This window comes from Populus nigra, chromosome 1 (assembly GCF_951802175.1).
Source record: "Populus nigra chromosome 1, ddPopNigr1.1, whole genome shotgun sequence".
NCBI classification, from domain to species: domain Eukaryota; kingdom Viridiplantae; phylum Streptophyta; class Magnoliopsida; order Malpighiales; family Salicaceae; genus Populus; species Populus nigra.
This window is the reverse complement of record NC_084852.1, coordinates 400,754-420,258: the sequence shown is the minus strand read 5'-3', so window position 1 is coordinate 420,258 and position 19,505 is coordinate 400,754. Positions and strand designations below refer to the sequence as shown.

General features: G+C 34.1%; 3 protein-coding genes and 1 long non-coding RNA gene across 5 annotated transcripts; 2 read left to right on the top strand and 2 right to left on the bottom strand.

Moving 5' to 3' along the window:
• The first annotated feature begins 388 nt into the window (after window positions 1-388).
• On the top strand, window positions 389-2,249 carry LOC133692447 (uncharacterized). The gene is made up of 3 exons (XR_009841892.1): window positions 389-490; window positions 1,409-1,490; window positions 2,084-2,249. It is a non-coding gene; the product is annotated as an uncharacterized LOC133692447 (long non-coding RNA).
• A 3,458-nt stretch (window positions 2,250-5,707) lies between these two features.
• Window positions 5,708-7,270, top strand: LOC133692048 (uncharacterized). Of its 2 annotated transcripts, none has more exons than XM_062112728.1 (2): window positions 5,708-5,830; window positions 6,424-7,270. In XM_062112728.1, exon 2 carries the CDS (start codon window positions 6,429-6,431, stop codon window positions 7,098-7,100), a length of 672 nt encoding a protein of 223 aa, XP_061968712.1. In that variant the 5' UTR covers window positions 5,708-5,830; window positions 6,424-6,428; the 3' UTR covers window positions 7,101-7,270. The 2 variants fall into 2 exon arrangements, with proteins under 2 accessions (XP_061968712.1, XP_061968704.1); XM_062112720.1 differs by having other exon boundaries at window positions 6,408-7,270.
• A 1,010-nt stretch (window positions 7,271-8,280) lies between these two features.
• LOC133688289 (protein DNA-DAMAGE INDUCIBLE 1) lies at window positions 8,281-13,914 on the bottom strand. The gene is made up of 16 exons (XM_062107726.1): window positions 13,674-13,914; window positions 13,557-13,589; window positions 13,079-13,209; window positions 12,662-12,770; window positions 12,291-12,407; window positions 12,057-12,122; window positions 11,481-11,543; window positions 11,351-11,395; window positions 11,033-11,094; window positions 10,656-10,749; window positions 9,902-9,994; window positions 9,734-9,803; window positions 9,523-9,593; window positions 9,021-9,078; window positions 8,780-8,805; window positions 8,281-8,580 (listed from the first exon to the last, which is right to left on the bottom strand). Exons 1-16 carry the CDS (start codon window positions 13,737-13,739, stop codon window positions 8,452-8,454), a joined length of 1,233 nt encoding a protein of 410 aa, XP_061963710.1. The 5' UTR covers window positions 13,740-13,914; the 3' UTR covers window positions 8,281-8,451.
• A 3,905-nt stretch (window positions 13,915-17,819) lies between these two features.
• LOC133676202 (uncharacterized) lies at window positions 17,820-18,708 on the bottom strand. Its single transcript, XM_062097860.1, has one exon. It carries the CDS (start codon window positions 18,363-18,365, stop codon window positions 18,141-18,143), a length of 225 nt encoding a protein of 74 aa, XP_061953844.1. The 5' UTR covers window positions 18,366-18,708; the 3' UTR covers window positions 17,820-18,140.
• Window positions 18,709-19,505: the final 797 nt, after the last annotated feature.

Genomic DNA, 19,505 nt, shown 5'->3' with positions numbered 1-19,505 from the left:
GGTTATTTTTTTGTTATTTTCTATGCATTTAATTTTTTAGTTTTTTTTTTTGTTTAGATACCTTTCCATGCCTTTTCTTGTTAGATGACAAGAATCAAGAAAAAACTCTTTTCATTTTCATTTTATTGTTTTTCCTATTGGTTGTGCTCACTCTCTTTTTTTTCTTTTCTTGGTAAAACATAAAATTATGTGATTAAATGGTTCTAATCGCTCGACTCTTGACGGGTTTTGTAATGTTTTGAATTAATGAGTAGGAAAATACAATAAAGCTCTTGGTGGCTTAAAGTGTGGGTATAAATGAATGAGGGATAATGTGGTAATTAGATAAACATAATAAATATAATTAGAAAGAAAAAAAAAAGAGATCTGAAAAATTTTGAGAGTGAAACTGACGGGAGAGAGAAGGGAGAAAGAAGAAGAAGAAGAAGAAGAGAAAAGAGGGGAAAATAAGGGAAAAAGGAAAGGAGTTGGAGGAAATAAGTAAAAAGGGGTAAGATCATGCTTTAATGTGTGTATAATATGTTTTCTTTAGCTTTAATTTCGGTTTTGATAAATGTTAGGGTTATGAAATTTGTGTTTTGAGTTTAATTGATGAATTAAATTGAATGTTAGGAGTTGATTGTTGTGGTTAATTGATGATTTAGTTGATTATGGAAGATTATGATGATTTTGAGTTATGATTTTGTTTGAATGGTGAATGTTGAGTTAGAAATTTGGAGAGAATAGTAGGTTTCTGTTAAAAATTTTGGGTTGGAGGTTGAAGATGATGAAAATTCAATTTGGTCCCTCAATTTGTGAAAATTACAGTTTAGTCCCCGAACTTTGGAAAATTACAAATTGGTACCTGGAGCATATTCCGAGATTCTGAACAGAATAACATATGAATTATGGACAGAATTACTGTATAGATAAGAGAATTTAACACTTTTAATTTGGTCCTCCAATTTGACAAAAATTACAATTTGACCCTAAAAATTTGGTAAAATTCCAGAATGGTCCCTGGAGTATAATGAGATGATCTGGACAGAAATGAGGATGAATTATGGACATAATTTCAGTATATTCATGGATTTATGATAATTTTTAGTTTGGTCCTCCAATTTGACAAAAGTTGCAATTTAACCCTTAAGAATATGATAAATTACAGATTAGTCCCTAGCTGTAATATTAGCCTTTTCAGATTAGTTTGATGAATAATTGAGGGTTATTTAGTAAATTATTATGAAGTTTTATTATTTGCTTTATTATGGATTAGATTTCGGGAAAACCGTTAGATTTTGGGTTTTTGGGAAAATAACTAGTTTAGTCTAAAAACATATAGGGTTATGGAATATACCCTTAGATAAGTGTATTAAATAGGTTATATATTCTTTTGAGTCATTCTTAAATATGTCTCCTTTATATTCAGATAATCCTGATATTCTACCGGCGGGACGTCAGTAGGATTTTCTTCAGTGTCTGCTTTTGACTTCTGTTTGCTTTCGAGTCAGGTGAGTGGATAATTTTCTATATGCATGAGAAATATTATAAATATTTGATTTGCTAATATGAATTGGATCATGCTTCTTGATAATATATATGTTAATTATTATCCTTGTTTTGATAAAGCATGATCAATTGTTGAATCTTAATTCTTGATATGAACCAGTATATATTTTGAATTGAATTCTGAATTGATAGCTCCTCATTTGATTGATGTCATGAGTTGAGCCTTGAGATATGAATATGTCTGTTTGATTATGATTATGAACCTATAGTATGTCAGTCATAATACTCATGCTAACAGGGTAGTGTTAGTCTTTGTGCACATCGTATCTGAACCCTAGTTGGTCGGGGGAGTCACCAACCTGTGTAGACTGATTATCCCACAGTACGGAGCCTCATGCTCATTGCATTTTGATTTTCTGACGAACTTTACCATTTGATCTTCTTGTTATGGCCTATTTAAAAAACCTTCATATAAGAACCTAGAGCCATACTTGTATATATATTTCTCATTGATGTATTACCTCATGTGTGTATATTGAACGTTATCTACTCACTGAGTTGTTGAACTCACCATCTCATTATTTATCCTTTTCAGGCTTATAGCTTGATAGCAGGTCATTTTGTTGGACCTTCAGAACCTGGCTTTTGGTTGTACTTTGTACCTTTCCTTTATGTCTAGTTAGTGCTCCAAAACTCTGAACTTTTATAAACTTTTGTATTAAGACAATTCAATTATATTATGAAGTTGATTTTGTTATTAATGTTGCGTTGAACTCTGATTGAGTTAGGATAATTTTGTGTGTAAGTTTGGGTTCGCATAGGTATGGAACCTTGGAAGGGAACCTTGCCTATGTGCCGGTCATGGATCCGGGACTCGGGTCGTGACAGGTTTTTTGTGTGTTGTCTGGAAAGAGAAGGGCTCAATGATTATTTGTTCGCCAATACTAGAAGTAAAAATTTTTAATAGATAGGATCCCATCAAAACTTCTTTCGAAGAACAAAAACAGTAGCTAAGGACTTGTTTCGAATGGTTTGAATAATTATCTCTCCAAGATAGTAATAATATATAAAATAATGTTAGTATAAAAATTAATATTCATAAAACCATAAATTTAATACACAAGAGATTACAAGATCACATTTTAATATGCTTGGATCATGGTTGTATTATTGAAAAGTTTCAGAAGTTCTTTGGCTTTGGTTAAAGTACTAAGTTTTATTTGCGAGTGTTAATAATTTCTTGTGTAGAAATTAAAAGGTTGAGGATCAAATGATTTACTCGTACTATAGAAAATAATATAAATCATATCTTGAAATCTCATCTAACAATTTAAGTTTTTGGGTTGAATTGATTCTTTGACATGGTATCAGAGCCTTAATGATCAAATGGTCACGAGTTCAAATCTCACCGTCCCTATTTATTTGATAAAAAAATTAAGCACAGGGTAGTGTAAACATATACAAGTTTCAATTCCAAAGGGCTTTCACTTAAGAAAATGTGTTAGAAAATAATACAAATTATATCTTATAGAACCTCATTTATTAAGCTTTTGGGTTGAATTGGTTATTTGACATGAAATGGTTTTGCTGCATTCCTTGATGAAGCTCAAGTGGGAGCATTTAAAGGTAACAATTTCAAGATCAATAGGTCAATGTTTCATTTTTCACAAAATGCAGATGTGATATCAGTTTTTGAGAACAGAGAGAGAACTGCACACAAAACATGCTTGGCGTTTTCTTGGATTTGAGAAAAATGGAGCACTCAACTCGCTTCAGAAGAAGGCAGACTGGTGAAGATGTGATCATTGGAAGTATTGACACCAGTAAAGGCTCTGGCTTTGGAGTTCTAAGAGAGTCCGGTTGTAATCCTTTCTTACATTTTTTGGTTGCATGCCATTGTTGTAGGTGTAGGGCAACAATCCAGGAGCTCTGATGATGAAGGAATGGGCCCTGTGCCATCGAGATGGAAGGGAATTTTTTGGTTGCATACTATTTATCGACCGCTGGTTGTAGCTTTGTTCCTAGAGAAAATGTTTTTGGTGTTGGGAACGGAACTGCTCGAATCTACGAATATCAGAATTCAGGAATGTAGAATATCTACATGGTGTGAAAATCACTAGGTTTGTCTCCTTAGTTATTTGCATGAAATCGCAAGAAGGTTGCTGGGAAAATCATACTATGCCTTGGAGGACTTGGCACGGTGTCAGGTTAGGGCCATGAGGCTGAACTTGCTGGTGCTGTTGGGATGATATTTGAAAATGTTAGAGAACATGGGAATGAACTTTTAACCTATCCTCATGTGCTCCCTGCCGCCCACATCGATCTCACTGATGGCGAGGCTGTCATTGCGTTCATCATCTCGGCCAAGTAAGGACTCCTCTATCCTTTTCACCTGCTCCCTTTCTAAAAAATCTAGTCCATTCCCAACTATAAGACTATGCATGCTCTTTATGCTTATTGAAACAGAAAACCTCCAGCATCAATTAGTCCTGGAAATACAGATTTGGGAGTGAATTCAAATCCAGCAATGGCCAAATTCTCATCAAGGGGGCCTAATTCCATTGAGCCAGCAATACTTGAGGTTAGTTCAGTAGTTCATTCACTAGGCAGTAGGCAGCCTTTGCTTTGAAGATGAACGATCATTTGTTTCTCTGTTTTATATCAAATGAACAATTCCTCTTGCAGCCTGATTTCACTGCACCTGGGGTAGATGTAATTGTTGCTTAAACTGAAGCTATAGGGCAATCTGGCCAGCCATTTGACAAGCATCAGATTGTCAAATGGCCTCCGCGCAACTCCATTTGCACATGCCGCAGGAATGTGCAACCAAACCTTGCAGCAGATCCTGGCCTAGTTTAAAAATGGCACAACCGTGAATGATTGATTACCTCAACTTCCTATGTGCCCATGGCTATAACAACACCTCATAGCTAGAGTTCTCAAATGGAAATCATACTTGTCCCAAGGATTTTACTTTAGCTGACTTCAATCAAAATTCCTTGTCTGAATGCCCCAGTAACTGTCACTCGCCGCGTAAAGAATGATGGAGTTCCAGGCACATACACAGTGACTATCAAGGCACCAGCTAAAGTTTCAGTAGTTGTTGAGCCTAAAATCTCGACATTCATTCAAGTTTTCCTGCTTATTTTTCTACATTATGAATATAAATCCGACATTCATGTCCGTGGAAAAGCTGGGGTTGTTTCTGAATCTATTCTAGAAGGCTGCCTGCATCGTACTGGATTTAGCTGGAAGTGAAAGAGTGGACAAATCAGAAGCTGTTGGACCATTCAATCTTTTCCTTCGAAATAGTTCTCCATGAGTAGGAGCGATGAAAACATTGAGAAGTAACATTTTCTAGCTAGAGTGTCTGTCAACAAATTCATTGCTTCCATGCCATTGATCCCATCAGCAGACAACAGCTCAAAGTCTCCCATTTGCCAAATTTTACGCAAGGAGATTTAGTCAAATTCTTCAGCCTCTTTTAACACCTTAGTTTAAGGTTTAAATCTTCATTAGTTCAAGAATCTTTTAACATATTTTCTTAATTATCGAACCAAGTCTTTCATTTTCAACTTGAAGATATGATCAGCATTAACTAAACTAAATCACAACATTTATGAATAAATTCAATGGGAATTTAATATAGAATATCACAATTGTATAGCTAAACTTGATATTTTTCTTGTAGTTAAAAAAATTTATACCAAGTCGAATTAGAATATGATTTAAGCTAAATTTTATAAAAATAAAAAATAAAACTAATTGAAAAATTAGATTAATCAATGACCCGCTTAATCAAAAACTCATTAACTTGCACTTGAGGTTGTGGCTCAGCGGTGGAAGGGACTTGTTCCCTTTCTCTGCACCAGGGTTTAAACCTCACTGTGCATGCTTGCCACCTCCGCGGTGCCTTACATGTTTACTGGGCTTGCAGGATATTCAATGGGGCCGGGGATTAGTTGTGGTGCGCGTAAGCTGACCCGGACACCTCGGGTTAAAAAAAAAAAAACTTGTTAACTTTAAAAAATTAAAAAAAAATTAACATTTTATTTTCAAAAAATAAATAGATTAACCTACTAATCTATCTAGGAAGCTAGTTAGAAAATTAGTTTGGATTTATAAGTTAGGCCTAAACAAGGTACAAGCCCACTCAACAAAAAGGAGACAAAACGGCGTTGTATTTACAAGCGTATAAAAATAGCTATATAGCCACGTGATTTGCTCCTTTTATTTGACAAAACCCTAATCTTAACCCTTTGGCAAATCTCAACCTCTGCAGCCCAAGCAGAGAACGACTGCAAGGAGACTACGTTGAATTTCACAGTATCAAAATTAGAAGGTAAATGCCTTTCTTTTTCGTTTTTGTACTGTTTCTTATTGGATTAAAAAAAAATGTTTTTTTTAACTTGTATCGATTTTATGTTTTCTTTGTTTGGTTGATGGGAAAAATCTAAACTTTCTATGGAAAGATGAAAACTTTCTTTGAAGGGTTTGGTTTTTTGAGTTCTGTTTTTGACGTTTTGTATGTTCAATTGATTTGACTTGTGAAATAAATGTAACTTTGAGGATTGTCGTTTTGATGTAATGGTTAATGCTAGTATATATCCTGGATTTTTTGTATTCTTTTGCATGGTAAATTGATACACTTGTTTCTTTTTTTTTTCTTTGATTTTTGAGAAATTTAAGAAGATTCTGTATCTAATATGGTGTTCTGTAGTTTCAATGTTTATGTTAATCTTAATGATTAAATCATGGTATGTATTTATGTTAATCTTAATGATAATCACGGTGTTACAGCAAATTGAATAATTATGTTTATGCTTGTTCATCTTGTTTTCATAAATCAAACGTTTTACTTATTTTCATAAGTTGAAGAAGATTCCGTCTTGAACTTGTATCTAATATCCCAAGTTTAGTGTTCATTCGGTGCAGTTAGAATGCAGTCCAGCAAAGCCCCTGCACCAATGGAAGTTGAAATAGCTCCACGTGAACAGAAGTCTGAGGGCACTTTGCCTGCAAAGCCAAAGTTTGAGCCTTTGAAAGCTCATGAGATGTCTGATGGTCGAGTTCAGTTTAGAAAAGTCTCGGTCCCATCGCATCGGTATTCGCCCCTTAAAAAAGCATGGATGGAAATCTACACTCCTGTATATGAGCAAATGAAGATTGATATCCGTATGAACCTCAAAGCCAGAAAGGTTGAATTGAAAACTAGATCAGACACACCTGACGTAAGTAACCTACAAAAGTGTGCAGATTTTGTGCATGCTTTCATGTTAGGTTTTGATGTGATAGATGCCATTGCTCTTTTGCGTTTGGATGAGCTCTATGTTGAATCTTTTGAAATTAAGGATGTTAAAACACTACGAGGTGAGCATTTGTCTCGGGCCATTGGGAGATTGTCTGGTAAAGGTGGCAAAACAAAGTTTGCCATTGAAAATGCTACCAAGACAAGGATTGTGATTGCCGACACCAAGATTCACATATTAGGATCTTTTCAAAATATCAAAGTTGCGAGGGATTCTCTTTGCAGCCTCATTTTAGGGTCCCCTGCTGGAAAGGTATACTCAAAACTTAGACAAGTTACGGCTAGATTGGCAGAGAGATTTTAATCATTTTTGTGGTGCTGCTGAGTACCATAGTGTAATTCGGCATGAAATTTTTGGGTGGGGATGTCGTATCAGCTGTCAAAAACCAAGGAATTCATTTTTCGTTTTGTACTTGCAATGGATTTAACTTCATTTACGCTTATTCCTATGCCAATGGTTGTTTTTTGTACCAATGATTTTGCTGTTAACAGCTTAACGCTATTCAGTTTAAGCTTGCTGCTTGAACTATTCGTAGTGCATTACTGTTGATATGGCCTATCTTAGAACAATAAATCATCAAGTATCTATGCCTTTTTTTCCTGTCTTCCATCAGCAATTTTGCTCCTACATGGAATAGCTTGAGAACTTGAATTCGGGCGTCGGAAATTTTCTTGCTATTAAACCGGCAACTGCATTGTAGCTTGTGTGTATCCAATAGGGAATGTTGTCAATTGAAAAGCTCCATGGCCATGTAGTAGATTGAGCATTCATAATATATTTCATGATTGAGTTTTTGCTTTAGATTAGGAAACCGGTTGCTAAACCTGGTAACGGTAGAACTCCATGCAAATCACTTCAAAAGAAAAATTAATACTACATGAATCTGGTCCTTTAGGTCAAGAGGCAGTTTTCAGGCAATCGCAAGGCAAGAAAGAAATTCATCTTGGATGATGCACAAAGCAACTCTTTCGTTCTCATAACGATTTCCAGAAGCTAAAATTTATCAGGCTTTATTGCCATTCTCTTAATTCTGCAAAGAATAGGGGAGGATGTAAAGCCGCATCCTTGTAATCCAAGGCCTGAGGTCACCGGTTTCTATTAAGGTTCCGTTTAGGAATATAGTGAAGTATAGTTAAAATTATATTTTATCCCAAAGTATTGTCACATACACAATATAATGCCAATCCCAATGAACTTTTTAAAAAAAAATTTAATTATAAAAAAAATACAATTTCTAACTTTTATTTATTTATTTTTTTAAACCACAATCACAAAAACTACAATAATATTAAATATACAATAAGAAACCCAAGTTTAGGCACATTTAATAAAATAATATTTAAAAGTTATTTTTTAAAATATTTTTTGTTTTGAAATATAATAAAATAATATTTTTTATTTTTTAAAATTTATTTTTAATATTAACATCTAAACCATACAAAAACAAAAAAAAAAAAATTAATTTAAAAAACAAAAATCAAGATTTTTGAGGGCCACCGGCCACTAATCTGCTTCTCATTTGAATTGCAAGACTTGTTTTGAGGGTATAGATTGTTCAAATCTGGTACAAAGCTTCTTCAATTGTAAAGTTATTAGATTACCAAAATGAATATGGTTCCCACAATGAATAATCGTTGAAAGAACAAGTTAATCTTCAGCCGCCAAAAAGAAATCCAGCAGCCTGTTCTTCATTTCCATCAAATAATCTAAGAGCTTGTATAACCGCCTCTCTTCCAAAGCCTAGCTCAACAAGCTTTGCAACTTTGGCTTCAAAGTCAGGTCCCTGGCCAGCGAATATGAGAGAAAACTATTATTGACATTCAAATTGGCTTGATAGAGTAAAGACGTTAAGATAGATTTTAACAGAATGCGTGATCAGCTTGAGAATACTGAAGGAAACAACTGTTCAAGTAAGACCTCAGACTAAATTTCCCACGGGAAACAAAGCAGAAAGATGAACCAAATGTTGATTCTTTTTTTACCTGTGTCGCGCCACCGCGTGCAACTCCTGTGGAACACCGAGGGAAAAGATTTAGTTAGGAAATCAAATTCATTGACCGCCTAGGTAATCTAAGGAGATGATTAAAACACAGCTATCTACAATTGCATAATTTATAACCCAGCAAATTAGTTAGATTACTTATTATTGAACAGGTAATTCATACTGAAAATACCAGCAGAATGTATCCTGACAACATCATATATCATATCACAAGAACTAACCAGAAGATTGACCTCCAGCTGGTGGATCATTCTTCTTCACTGTTGTTCCTGATGTCACCTGAAAAATCAAGATGGATCAAAGCCAAAACTTTAGCTTTTAAATTAGTAGCAGATGTCAGCATCAATTCATAAAATCATATGATTTATGTTTGAGATGACCATTGATATTCTAAGCTTTTCTCTTCTGTAAAACTCCTAGATATTGCTTGAAATACAGGAATGTAACTCTAAGCGTTTTCTCTTCTGCAAAGCCCATCATTCTTGTTTCACAAGCGAAAAAAAAGCAATCCCATCAAGAACTTCAGTTACATAAACAACTACATCCTTATATACAAGTATAGTATCCATTTCAGAAATTATCCAAAATTAAAGTAAAAAACTGGCTCAAAGAGGAGGGTATTTCTTTAGTGTTTGAAAACAGCTCAAAAAATCAGATAAAATGGCAACCTATCAGTAACAAGGATCTATTTCAGTAATAACATATAATTAAGACAAGACTTACTGGGTTTCCAGAGCTGGATGCTTCTTTTGAATACCTCTCTTCATCAAGAAAACGAGAAGGAATGTCCTTTTCTGAAACAACACAGCTTTAAGTTCTCGAGTGGAAAAAGAATTGACCACTTAAATGCTTTCTCAAATAACTGAAAGAAATCAAGCATATAGAAGAATAACGGTCATTGTTACAAAATAAAAGGCAAACACAGAAGATCAACCTTGCAGAAATGGTACAGAAACTTCTCCACCACCCATTCTCAAAACATTCTCCTTTAAATCAATAATACACTGCATGAACAGGCTAAAATTAGAACAAATTCATCCAGGTAAACTTCAACAGCCAAAGGTCCAAATTGCCATCAATACAAGACAAAGTGACGGTGCACCTGGTGCTTGCGGAGCATATCAAGCCCAAAGAGGAATTCCATGTTAGGAGCATCCAGTACCATGAAGGAACAAGGATAAAATATATTCCCAATCTAGAGGAATAAAAAGAAGAAAACAAGGAGATTAGAATCAGCTTCAAGCATAGTGTGTTGAGAGTGACAGTAAAACAAGATGAACAAAAGATAGCACAAGAAAAGTTCTTCAGTTAAACAGAGAGGTGCAATACTTGATCATACAAAGGAGAAATATGAGCATAAAGAGATAAAAAATCTGCATGCACGTCAAAGTATGCATGCCCAATAACCTTGAACAATTTTAACGACTGTACAAACTTTTGTAAGAAAAATAATGGAGATACAAATTGGGAGAGAAGCAAAAGTGGTTAATTATCAAATATAAAAATGTAAATCCCAAAGAAGAGAAGATAAAGAGTACAAATCGGTCAAAGTATCCATGTATAACCAAACAGCCAGTATTAGATTAAGAATTGATAAATAGCTGTTTCTCACTTATTTCTCATGTTAAAAGTACTTTGAAAATAATAGAAGAATATTTGTCTTGCTTGTGCAAGACAAAACTGTAAAATAGCCTTACACAGAAACAAGTGTCTGTGCAAACACATACACTTAAACAAGCATGTACACACACTGAATGTCAGTAAGTAGTAACTGCATGTATGACCACAAGTGATTCCCCGATGACTTTAAGCAAGAAATGATTCCCCAATGATATACCGATTCCCCGATGATATACCTTGATTGGAGCTACATGAATACGACCCAATATCTCCGATTGTCCAACTCCATGAGCAATGCCTTTGTATCGTTGATCTAGAAGTCTCAACAATCTGAACAGACATGCCAACAACAAAACAGGTTACCCTCCATGTTAATCTCTTGCGAGTATGTGAACATCACTAATGAAAAAGAACTGTAAGCAAGCGTTAAATTAAGATATGTCCACTTGATAGAATCAAAATAATGCTAATTAGAAACATGCAGGCAGTCAAAACCCAGGTTACTATTTAAGAGATAACTTGACAAGAAAACGTAAAGGACTTGGATATCCAACCATGTAACCTCAAAAGTTGACCAATAGAAAAGGAACAAGTACATAAGAATAGCACATACCCGCATCGCTCGGCACAGCTTTTTGATATTATCGTGGACTGAGCACCACTATCAACGAATGCCTGAAACAAAAAGAGAAATCAGTATATCTACAAGGTTTGGCTTGATCCATAATCACACAAGCTCAATGCCCACATGAGAAAACTGATCAAACCGTGCAGAAAAATTCAGTGGTGGTCCTAGGCTATGATGAGAGCTGTTTTGGGGAATAAATGAAGATTACAAGAAAAACACGCAAAAACATGATTATGTTGAAAGAATACAAGGACAACACATCAAGCACTATGTATTGAAAGAAGATTACAAGACTGTCTCTACCTTTAAAGGGACACCATTAACCTCCATGTCAACATACAACATAATCTGAAAGGTTAAAGAAGAAACATGAAATTTAAGAGCCAATAATCAAACTTCAATTGTGCTGCACGAGGTTGAAAAGCATACATACCACCCTGGCAAAAGCTTCAGGGTTGTATTCCAAGGCCGCTGCCCAGTTCTCGTCAATTCCTTTCTGCATTTGGAATTAGCAGGAATGGAAAACATCAAAACAGACTGAAAGAAAAAAGCATCTGGAAAAAAAAATGCATGCCATGATAATCAGTAGTGGAAGCCTTTGAGTGGAAACTAAAAACAAAAGGCTATATATATTGCTTTATTGCGCAACCATAATAAAGAATTCATCTACCAGAAATGGAGGGGCAAGACACGCATCATGTCCTTGCATAGCATATAACCACTTTTTTAAAAAAGAAAAAAACATGAAGAAGAAGAAGAAAACGAGTTGATTTCTAGAACTTTAGACAATAAAAACCCCATTCTTGACTTCACATTAGATGTGCAATCACAGTTGCCGAAATAATACAAGTTGATTTCTAGAACTTTAGACAATAAAAACCCCATTCTCGACCTCACATTAGTTGTGCAATCACAGTTACCAAAATAATACAAAAGGATACAGGCATCCAAATACTTTTAGTAAGTTGTTGCTGACACCTTTACCATTACAGAGTTAAATAATACTCACCTGACGAATGGCAGCTTCAATTTTCTTTTGTGCCTCTACGTCAAAGGGATCTGCTTCAAGGAGGGCCTATATCCCAAACCAGAAAGAATATAGGTAAATCATCTCCTTCAGTCAACATTTACAATCGATTTCTAATTGAAATAACATAATTATATGGTGGAATATTTTTCTTAAGATAAAAGGGCATGATGCAATAGATAACATAGGGAGCCACCAGTAAAAGCTAGTACTCACAAATTCCTCTTCTTGTTGACGTCGTAATTCAGATCTTTGGCGATGGCGTTGCCTAAGAAGTTCCTGCAGTTTGTTGAGATCGTTTCCAAGAACAGCTTGGGCAAGTTCAGGATCAGCCTGTTGCGATATAAATTGATGGCATCAGACAATCACTTATCGCACCATTGTAAGAAAAAATAAAAGGATTAGGAGACATGCAATGGACACTACAGACAAGCCAAGAATGAAACTTCTTTCGACAGGGAATCAGTTATCAGATTGCAGGATATTTCTCATCCGCACTAAAACATTAAAATCAACATGAAATTGCACAACACTCCAGATTCAGAAGGGTGAAAGGAAAAACTGAACAAAAAAATTATCCATCTTACCTGAAATAGTTGAGCCATTGTATTAGAATCACTTCGAAGGTGCTGCTGGAAAGCTCCAGGGTTCACAGCAGATCCATCAGGATTTAAGCCAAGATTATTGGAGGGGGCACTGAAAAAAGTGCGCGATTTTCATCATTTAGCATGAAAATTTGAATGCCGAAACAATTTAAACAAATATACTGACGTTAGGATCACCAATGCCCATATTGAACAAATGGATCCATAACTAAAATGATAAACTACAAAAACTAAAGCAGAATCTAAAATTCCTTGAATCACAACAGCAGTCAATCCGAAAGTTACCAAACTACAAAAGACCTAGACAATGTTCCAAAATTCCAGGAAAAAACAAGACAGGTCAAATCCGAGCAAGCAATTTAAATGGTAAAATAATACAAAAAAAAAAAACGTTAATACCTAATAGCAGCAGAATTAGAGACCATCATGACCAAATCCTCATCCTTAACACCCAATGCACTTAATTTATCATTATTCTTCATCTCCCTCCCATTATAGAGCAGCTGCTGCTGCTGGAGTGGCACCTGCGTCTACTCTCACATCAAAACAAAACAAAAATCAATACTTTGAATACAAACCCAAAATTGCACAATTACCACGCTTCAATTAAAACTATACAAGTCCAGTGTAAAAATAAGGTGAATTGGATTTCAAAAATGGAAAAGCTCGGAACTTTGGGTGCTCTCACACCATACAAAATCAACAATAACAATAAAGATACAAAACTTTCAATAATTAAACTTCGGAGAAGGAACATATACCAATTAATGAACACATTCCGAACAAATTTGAATTGGGTTTTTCAAAACAAGATTAGTAATTTCAGCAACCCGATTTCTCTAACCATACAAATAAGAGAGAGAGAGAGATCTTTCACCTCTACTTCAAGTAAAGCTTTCACGTTTTCAACCTGCAATCAAATAAATGAATGGTAAGCATGTGTATTATTCAAATGACTGGAATAAACAAAAGGGGTTTAGAGATTAATGATTACAGATTCATGAGGGTCAACTTCAAGAGATATGATCTGTTCACCTACTGTCATTACAGTGATTCTCATGTTTCTTTGATACGATTGGATCTCTTTGGTGTTTTTTCTTTTCTGGGTTTTCGTGTTTGCGTGTCGTTTCTTTGTTTATGTAGGAGTGTGAGTGTTTGTATTTAAGGTCGCAAGGAGCTAAAGATTTCTTCGAGGAGAAGGAGGTGGGCTTTTGTCGATTTTGTGACTTGCGAGATAAGTTGGTTGAGGTTTTTTTTAAATTACAAGGATTTGGTTTGGATTAAAAGAGTGTTTGGCTGTGAGTTTCAACCTGTATTTTGTTAAATTTTAAAAAAATAATTTGTTAAAATTGAGTACGGTTTGTACTTTTTGGATCGTTTTGATGTGCTGATATTAAAAATGATTTTTAAAAAATAAAAAAAATCATTGGCATATATTTCGGTATGAAAAACTATTTGAAAAGCAATCGCTACCACATTGTCAAACACACTCTACGATGTTTATAGCTTTTTAGTAGACCTTAATTTAGTCACTATCTTATACACTCGTTCTTAATTAGGTCTCAAACCTATAAATTTTTCATGTATGAATATTTTTGAAGTGGTTATTTATCATTTCAAATAGAAAAACTAATAAGCTAATAAAGTGTTGGCCTAACGCTTAAAGCACTATCATATCCATATAAGGATGAGAACACGAATTCGATCTCCAGAAAATATATTTATTGAAAGGAACAACCACTAACCCCGAACGAGAATAATCTTATTTTTTAAAAGGGTGTGAGAATATCCAGGTAAGAATAAAAAAAAAATAAGCATGTCCTTCTTTCCTAATTATTTCTATCTTTTCTATTTTAAAATAATAATTAAATGTCAGCGATCATGATTAGGAGAAGATTATGACGAGGTTATGCAAAGAACTTCACATCATGTTTGAAAGTGTGATTATGAAGTATTTTTTACTCAAAAATATATCAAAATAATATTTTTTTTATTTTTAAAAAATTGATTTTGATATTAGTGCATCAAAATGATCTAAAAACATCAAAAAAATTAATTTAAAATAAAAAAATAAAAAAAATTAAATTTTTTAAAACATAAAAACAAACAAAAAATTAAATTGATTGGTAATGGCAACTAATTTCGAGAGTTGCAGTAAAAACGTTAATAGTCAGCACTGGATTGTTTAGGAACCTTTCCTTGCTTCAATTCAATCAAAAACAACAAAGCAACTTTTTTTTTTTTTTACGTTGAAAAGCTAGTAAGGAGAGATAACCAAACAGTATTCCCGGTTACTTATTACCGTTAAAATTTATGGACAAAAATAGAGTTTAAACCGCCGCCATTCTCTTCCCTAGTTCTTTTCTTTGGGTCGTCTCCACCCACCTTCAATGCCACCACTCTCACTTCAGATCTGCTATCAAGAGCTGTTAGTTACTAACCAAACATTTTCTTACAGCAAAACGTTGAGGAATCCGCTAGAAGGAGCATCGTCCCAGACCCACCGCTATTGAACTTTTCTAAAAATCTGGTAATCCCATTTTGATGCAGTGATTTTTTAGCTACATGGTCTGCATGTTTTTATTTATTTTTGTATTCAGACATGTTATTTTTTGTTCTGTTTTTTTTTCCCCAATATGTACAAGATTTTGAGACTGCTAGCAAACAATTCCCATTTCAAGGACATGGATTCTCATAGCTTAATTTGTTGCCTTTCTTCTGGCCTAAATAGATCTTGTCCTGGTAGCTCTGTATGTTGTTATTGTCAGAAACTTCTAAATGACCATCAAAACTAACAACAACCGTAGCTTATAATGGATTAGTTCTGTCCTATTATGTTTTGTTTTGCATTTCTTCAATGTTGTTGCTCTAATTACTTGCCTTATATGTTGCTTTCAGTTGTTTCATGTTATAAGAACAGTTTTTCAGATGGATAAACATAAGTTATCAAAATTAGAACCCAAGATTAGCCCACTGTGATCCATAGGTTGTCCCAGATTTGTCCAGGAAGTTGTTTACACGGGGGCTTTCTATATTATTTTGCTACAAGTTATCACTTTCAAAAAATTTCACGTCGAGGACATCTAATAAGAAATTCAATCGTGTATGCTTGGAACTTCACAATATCTTCTTTTTTTTTATTTGAGGAAACCTCATTTTCTGGAAAATGCACTTTGTGGATCCAGATAAGTGAGTAAAACCCCGGTTGTTCCGGATTCCTACAAAAAATGCCCGCCCTGACTCGAACTCGAAACCTACCGTGCATATCTTAAGCTTTATAATATCATTAAACATGCATTTAGAGTATGGACACTAATATAGAGAATTTTACATATCACATAAATCATCAATGGGTTACTAATGAATATGTGGACTCATATTATTCAGTTAATTTCTTTTGGCAAAAACTCTCAAAACTTCTGGAAATCAAAAAACTTGCCATAAATCATCAAAACTTTGTAGCTTGGAGGAAAAAAAGAAAGAAGAAAGAAAATTAGTAACGCAGAAGCTAAAAATAATCCATATTCAAGCTAAAAATTTTAGGAAAGGAATGGCTTTATCTATTTGGATTGCAGATGCCATATCTCTTGGTTTTTCAAGCTTCAAAGAAAAAAATTAGGGCAGTAAAATGGTTCTTTCCTTTTGTTGATAGTAAAGTTACTCTATATATATGTCGGGTCTCACCCGGATTCGACTGGGTCGCTTGGGTCATGAGTCGACCCGCTGACTCGACCGAGTTTTATCGGGTTTTTTCCAGTTTTTTGCCTAACCCGGACCGGTTCAACTACCAAATTAACCGGGTTGTAAGTCAACCCGCCAAACCAGACCGGGTTTAATAATAATAGTTGTAGCGGTATCCATTACACTACATAACTATATGTTGTTCAATGTTCTCAAAGCCAAGGCAACTCTAGCTGGGGCATCACAAATGAATAATGTTCATGATAAGATGATAAATAATTTAATGGGATGATTCAACGACGACTACAATGTAACATTTTTATAATGTATAACTAAATAATGCACATTAATATTACTAATAAAATGAAATTTATACATATTTTTCTTGGTAATTTTATTATTAAAAACACTTACAAAAGTTATTTATCAAACATAAATAAAATTATTTTTAATACAACAATAATTTTAACAAAAACACATATTAAATATTACTACAAACCACAAGTAAAAATTCATTTATGTTCCGTACATTTTACAAACTGTAACCGCATAAATAAGTAAATAACCACTATCCGAATCACACTCGAGAAAAAGTGAAGCTAACCCTGCTTAGAAGGTGTATTTACAGAAAATATATCAATAAACTATATATATAAAAAAAAAGGCATTGAAATGCAGGAGAGAGGACAAGGAGGGACAGTACTAGCCGTTTGGGCTGCGCTGCTTTTTTTTCTTTTCTTTTCTTTTGCTTGTACCATCAAATGGAAATAAATCTTCCCGTTCCTGCTTTTAGATGCCGTGTTTTCACTACGATAAAAAGCATGCCATGAAAAAGGTTCAAATTCATAGAAAACCACTGCATCATGACTAATTTGAAGACCAAATTTGTACTCCAATCTAAAAAAATTTTAAGAATTAATAATGGATGTTCGGGTCAGCTTGTATGCACCTCAACTAATTTCAGAAGTCTTGAAATTAACATATAAATTTTCAGTAGATATAAAGTTTATGAGATTTGAACTAGTAATTTATAAAAAATAAACTTAAAACCTAATCAATTAAGATAAACTCGAGATATAACTTCGTTTAGTAAGGAGACTTGATATTCAAGCTTATCATCACCACGTATCCAAATTTATTAGAAAGTCGCGAGAAATCTTAAGAATTCATGTCAAGCGAGGCTGGAAGTGCTCCTGGAAATGCAAAAGCATCAATCTGATTGTTCTTGGTACCATCTGACCTAGCTTAGGCTCGATACGATGTAGTGTTATATATATTTTATCTTAATTATATATTTAAAATTCAAAAATATTTGGTTAACCAACACAACCACATTTTTCTTGAAATCCCAGTTAAGAAAATGATGTAATTTAGAATACTGACCCTTTTATACCAATTAAACACTGGCCCCATGTAACATTGGCCTTTTCCATCATTGAAAAACCAGAAAGCAAGAAAGTGAAATAGAAGTACAAAGAACTGATGCAGTTCTTCGGTTATTTGTTGAAAGGACTTAGCCACTGGATCAGCACGATCATAATCATAAGCAATCATCAAACAAATAGTACTAGAGTAATTCACTGTCATTGACATGAAGACCAGATCAAGAAACAATTAATGTACTAGGATAAATAAAATTTAATAAAAAAATAAATCAACATAAAAAAATCCCAACAAATAATCTCATCACAGATTCCTAAAACAATCAGGACACGTATAAGGGACTCGGAACCCTAAAGAAAACCATCACAGCAGCAGAATGAGAGAATTCTTCTTGTCCCTAGAAAGAGCCAGGAGGGGGGGCTGGGAAACCCAAGAAAGGCCTTGAAGCCTTGCCGCCGCCGCCGCAAAATGAGCCAATAGCGTTAGGATCACAAACATCAAGGTGATCCTTCAACTTGTGAAACCCATTCTTGAAAACTCCAAAACCGAACGATAAGCCAATCAAGATCACCACTAGTATCAAACATGTGCACAGCATGCACATTCGACCTCCACAGCACATCTTTCTTGATAAGGGTTTCTCGTTTTTCTTGGATCTTGATCGTTTTTGGTTGTGAAACAAGGCAGTCGCAGTTATATGAAAAGGGGAGGGAGGGAGGGAGTTGTGGGGTGGTTTGTTTTGAGATCGTGAAAACGTGAAAGCAAGGTGGGTGGAGGGTGGTGGGCTTTGGTTCTTGGCTAATGGGGAAGATTTGGACGTGATGTGTTTGTCGTGATCGCTTCAAGGGAAACTAACTAATATTGTGTGAAATTTTTCTTGCTGTTTTTGCCCTTTTCCATATGGGAAAGGAGTGTTGATTTGTTGGATTGGTTGTGATTTCATAATTGTTTAGCTGTTTTTTCCGTATTCAGTGTAGAATCCCGCGGGGGTTGTGGACTGTTTTAGCAATGTGATAATTGGTTGATGTTATCTTGTAAAAAAAAATTATTTGTTAAAATATTAAAATAATATATTTGTTAAAATTTATTATTGAATACAATCTAAAAATATTTAAAAAAAAATTAAAATAAAAAATATTAAATTTTAATAAAAAAATAGATCAAACATCAATACCAAACATGTAGCATTTCACTAAACAAATTATAGTTATGAAACTTATCCAGTTCATCTTGGGTTTCAATCGAGTCAGTCCTTAATTATTTTTTTCATTTACTAAGTTTGGATTATTTTAATTAAATTAAATAAAAAATGGATTAAATCTCTAAATTAATTGGAATACACCAAGCACATGTCTTTTTTTGGTCTAAATTACAACTTAACTCATTCTGAGTTAAGAGTTTTATAATTAAATAACCATGGACATGTACATGTTGGGAATGTTATTATGATGTTTGAAATTGCTATGAGTGTGCTTTTTAAGATAAGTTTTTACTTAAAAAATATATTAGAATAATTATTTAAAATTTTATTTTATTTTTAATATTCGCACATTAAAATTATAAAAAACCATTAAAAAACATTAATTTAATATTTTTATACCAAAAATACTTTAAAAAAACACCAAACAATAGAAGCAAAAGCACTCTCAAACACCCCTGACCCTCCTAACCTTGTGGTGTAAAGGAATATTGGACATGTTTTGGGTTTTTCAAGCAATAGAGTATTTGGAGGGTAAGGTAGACTTGTTTAATAGTGTGGTAA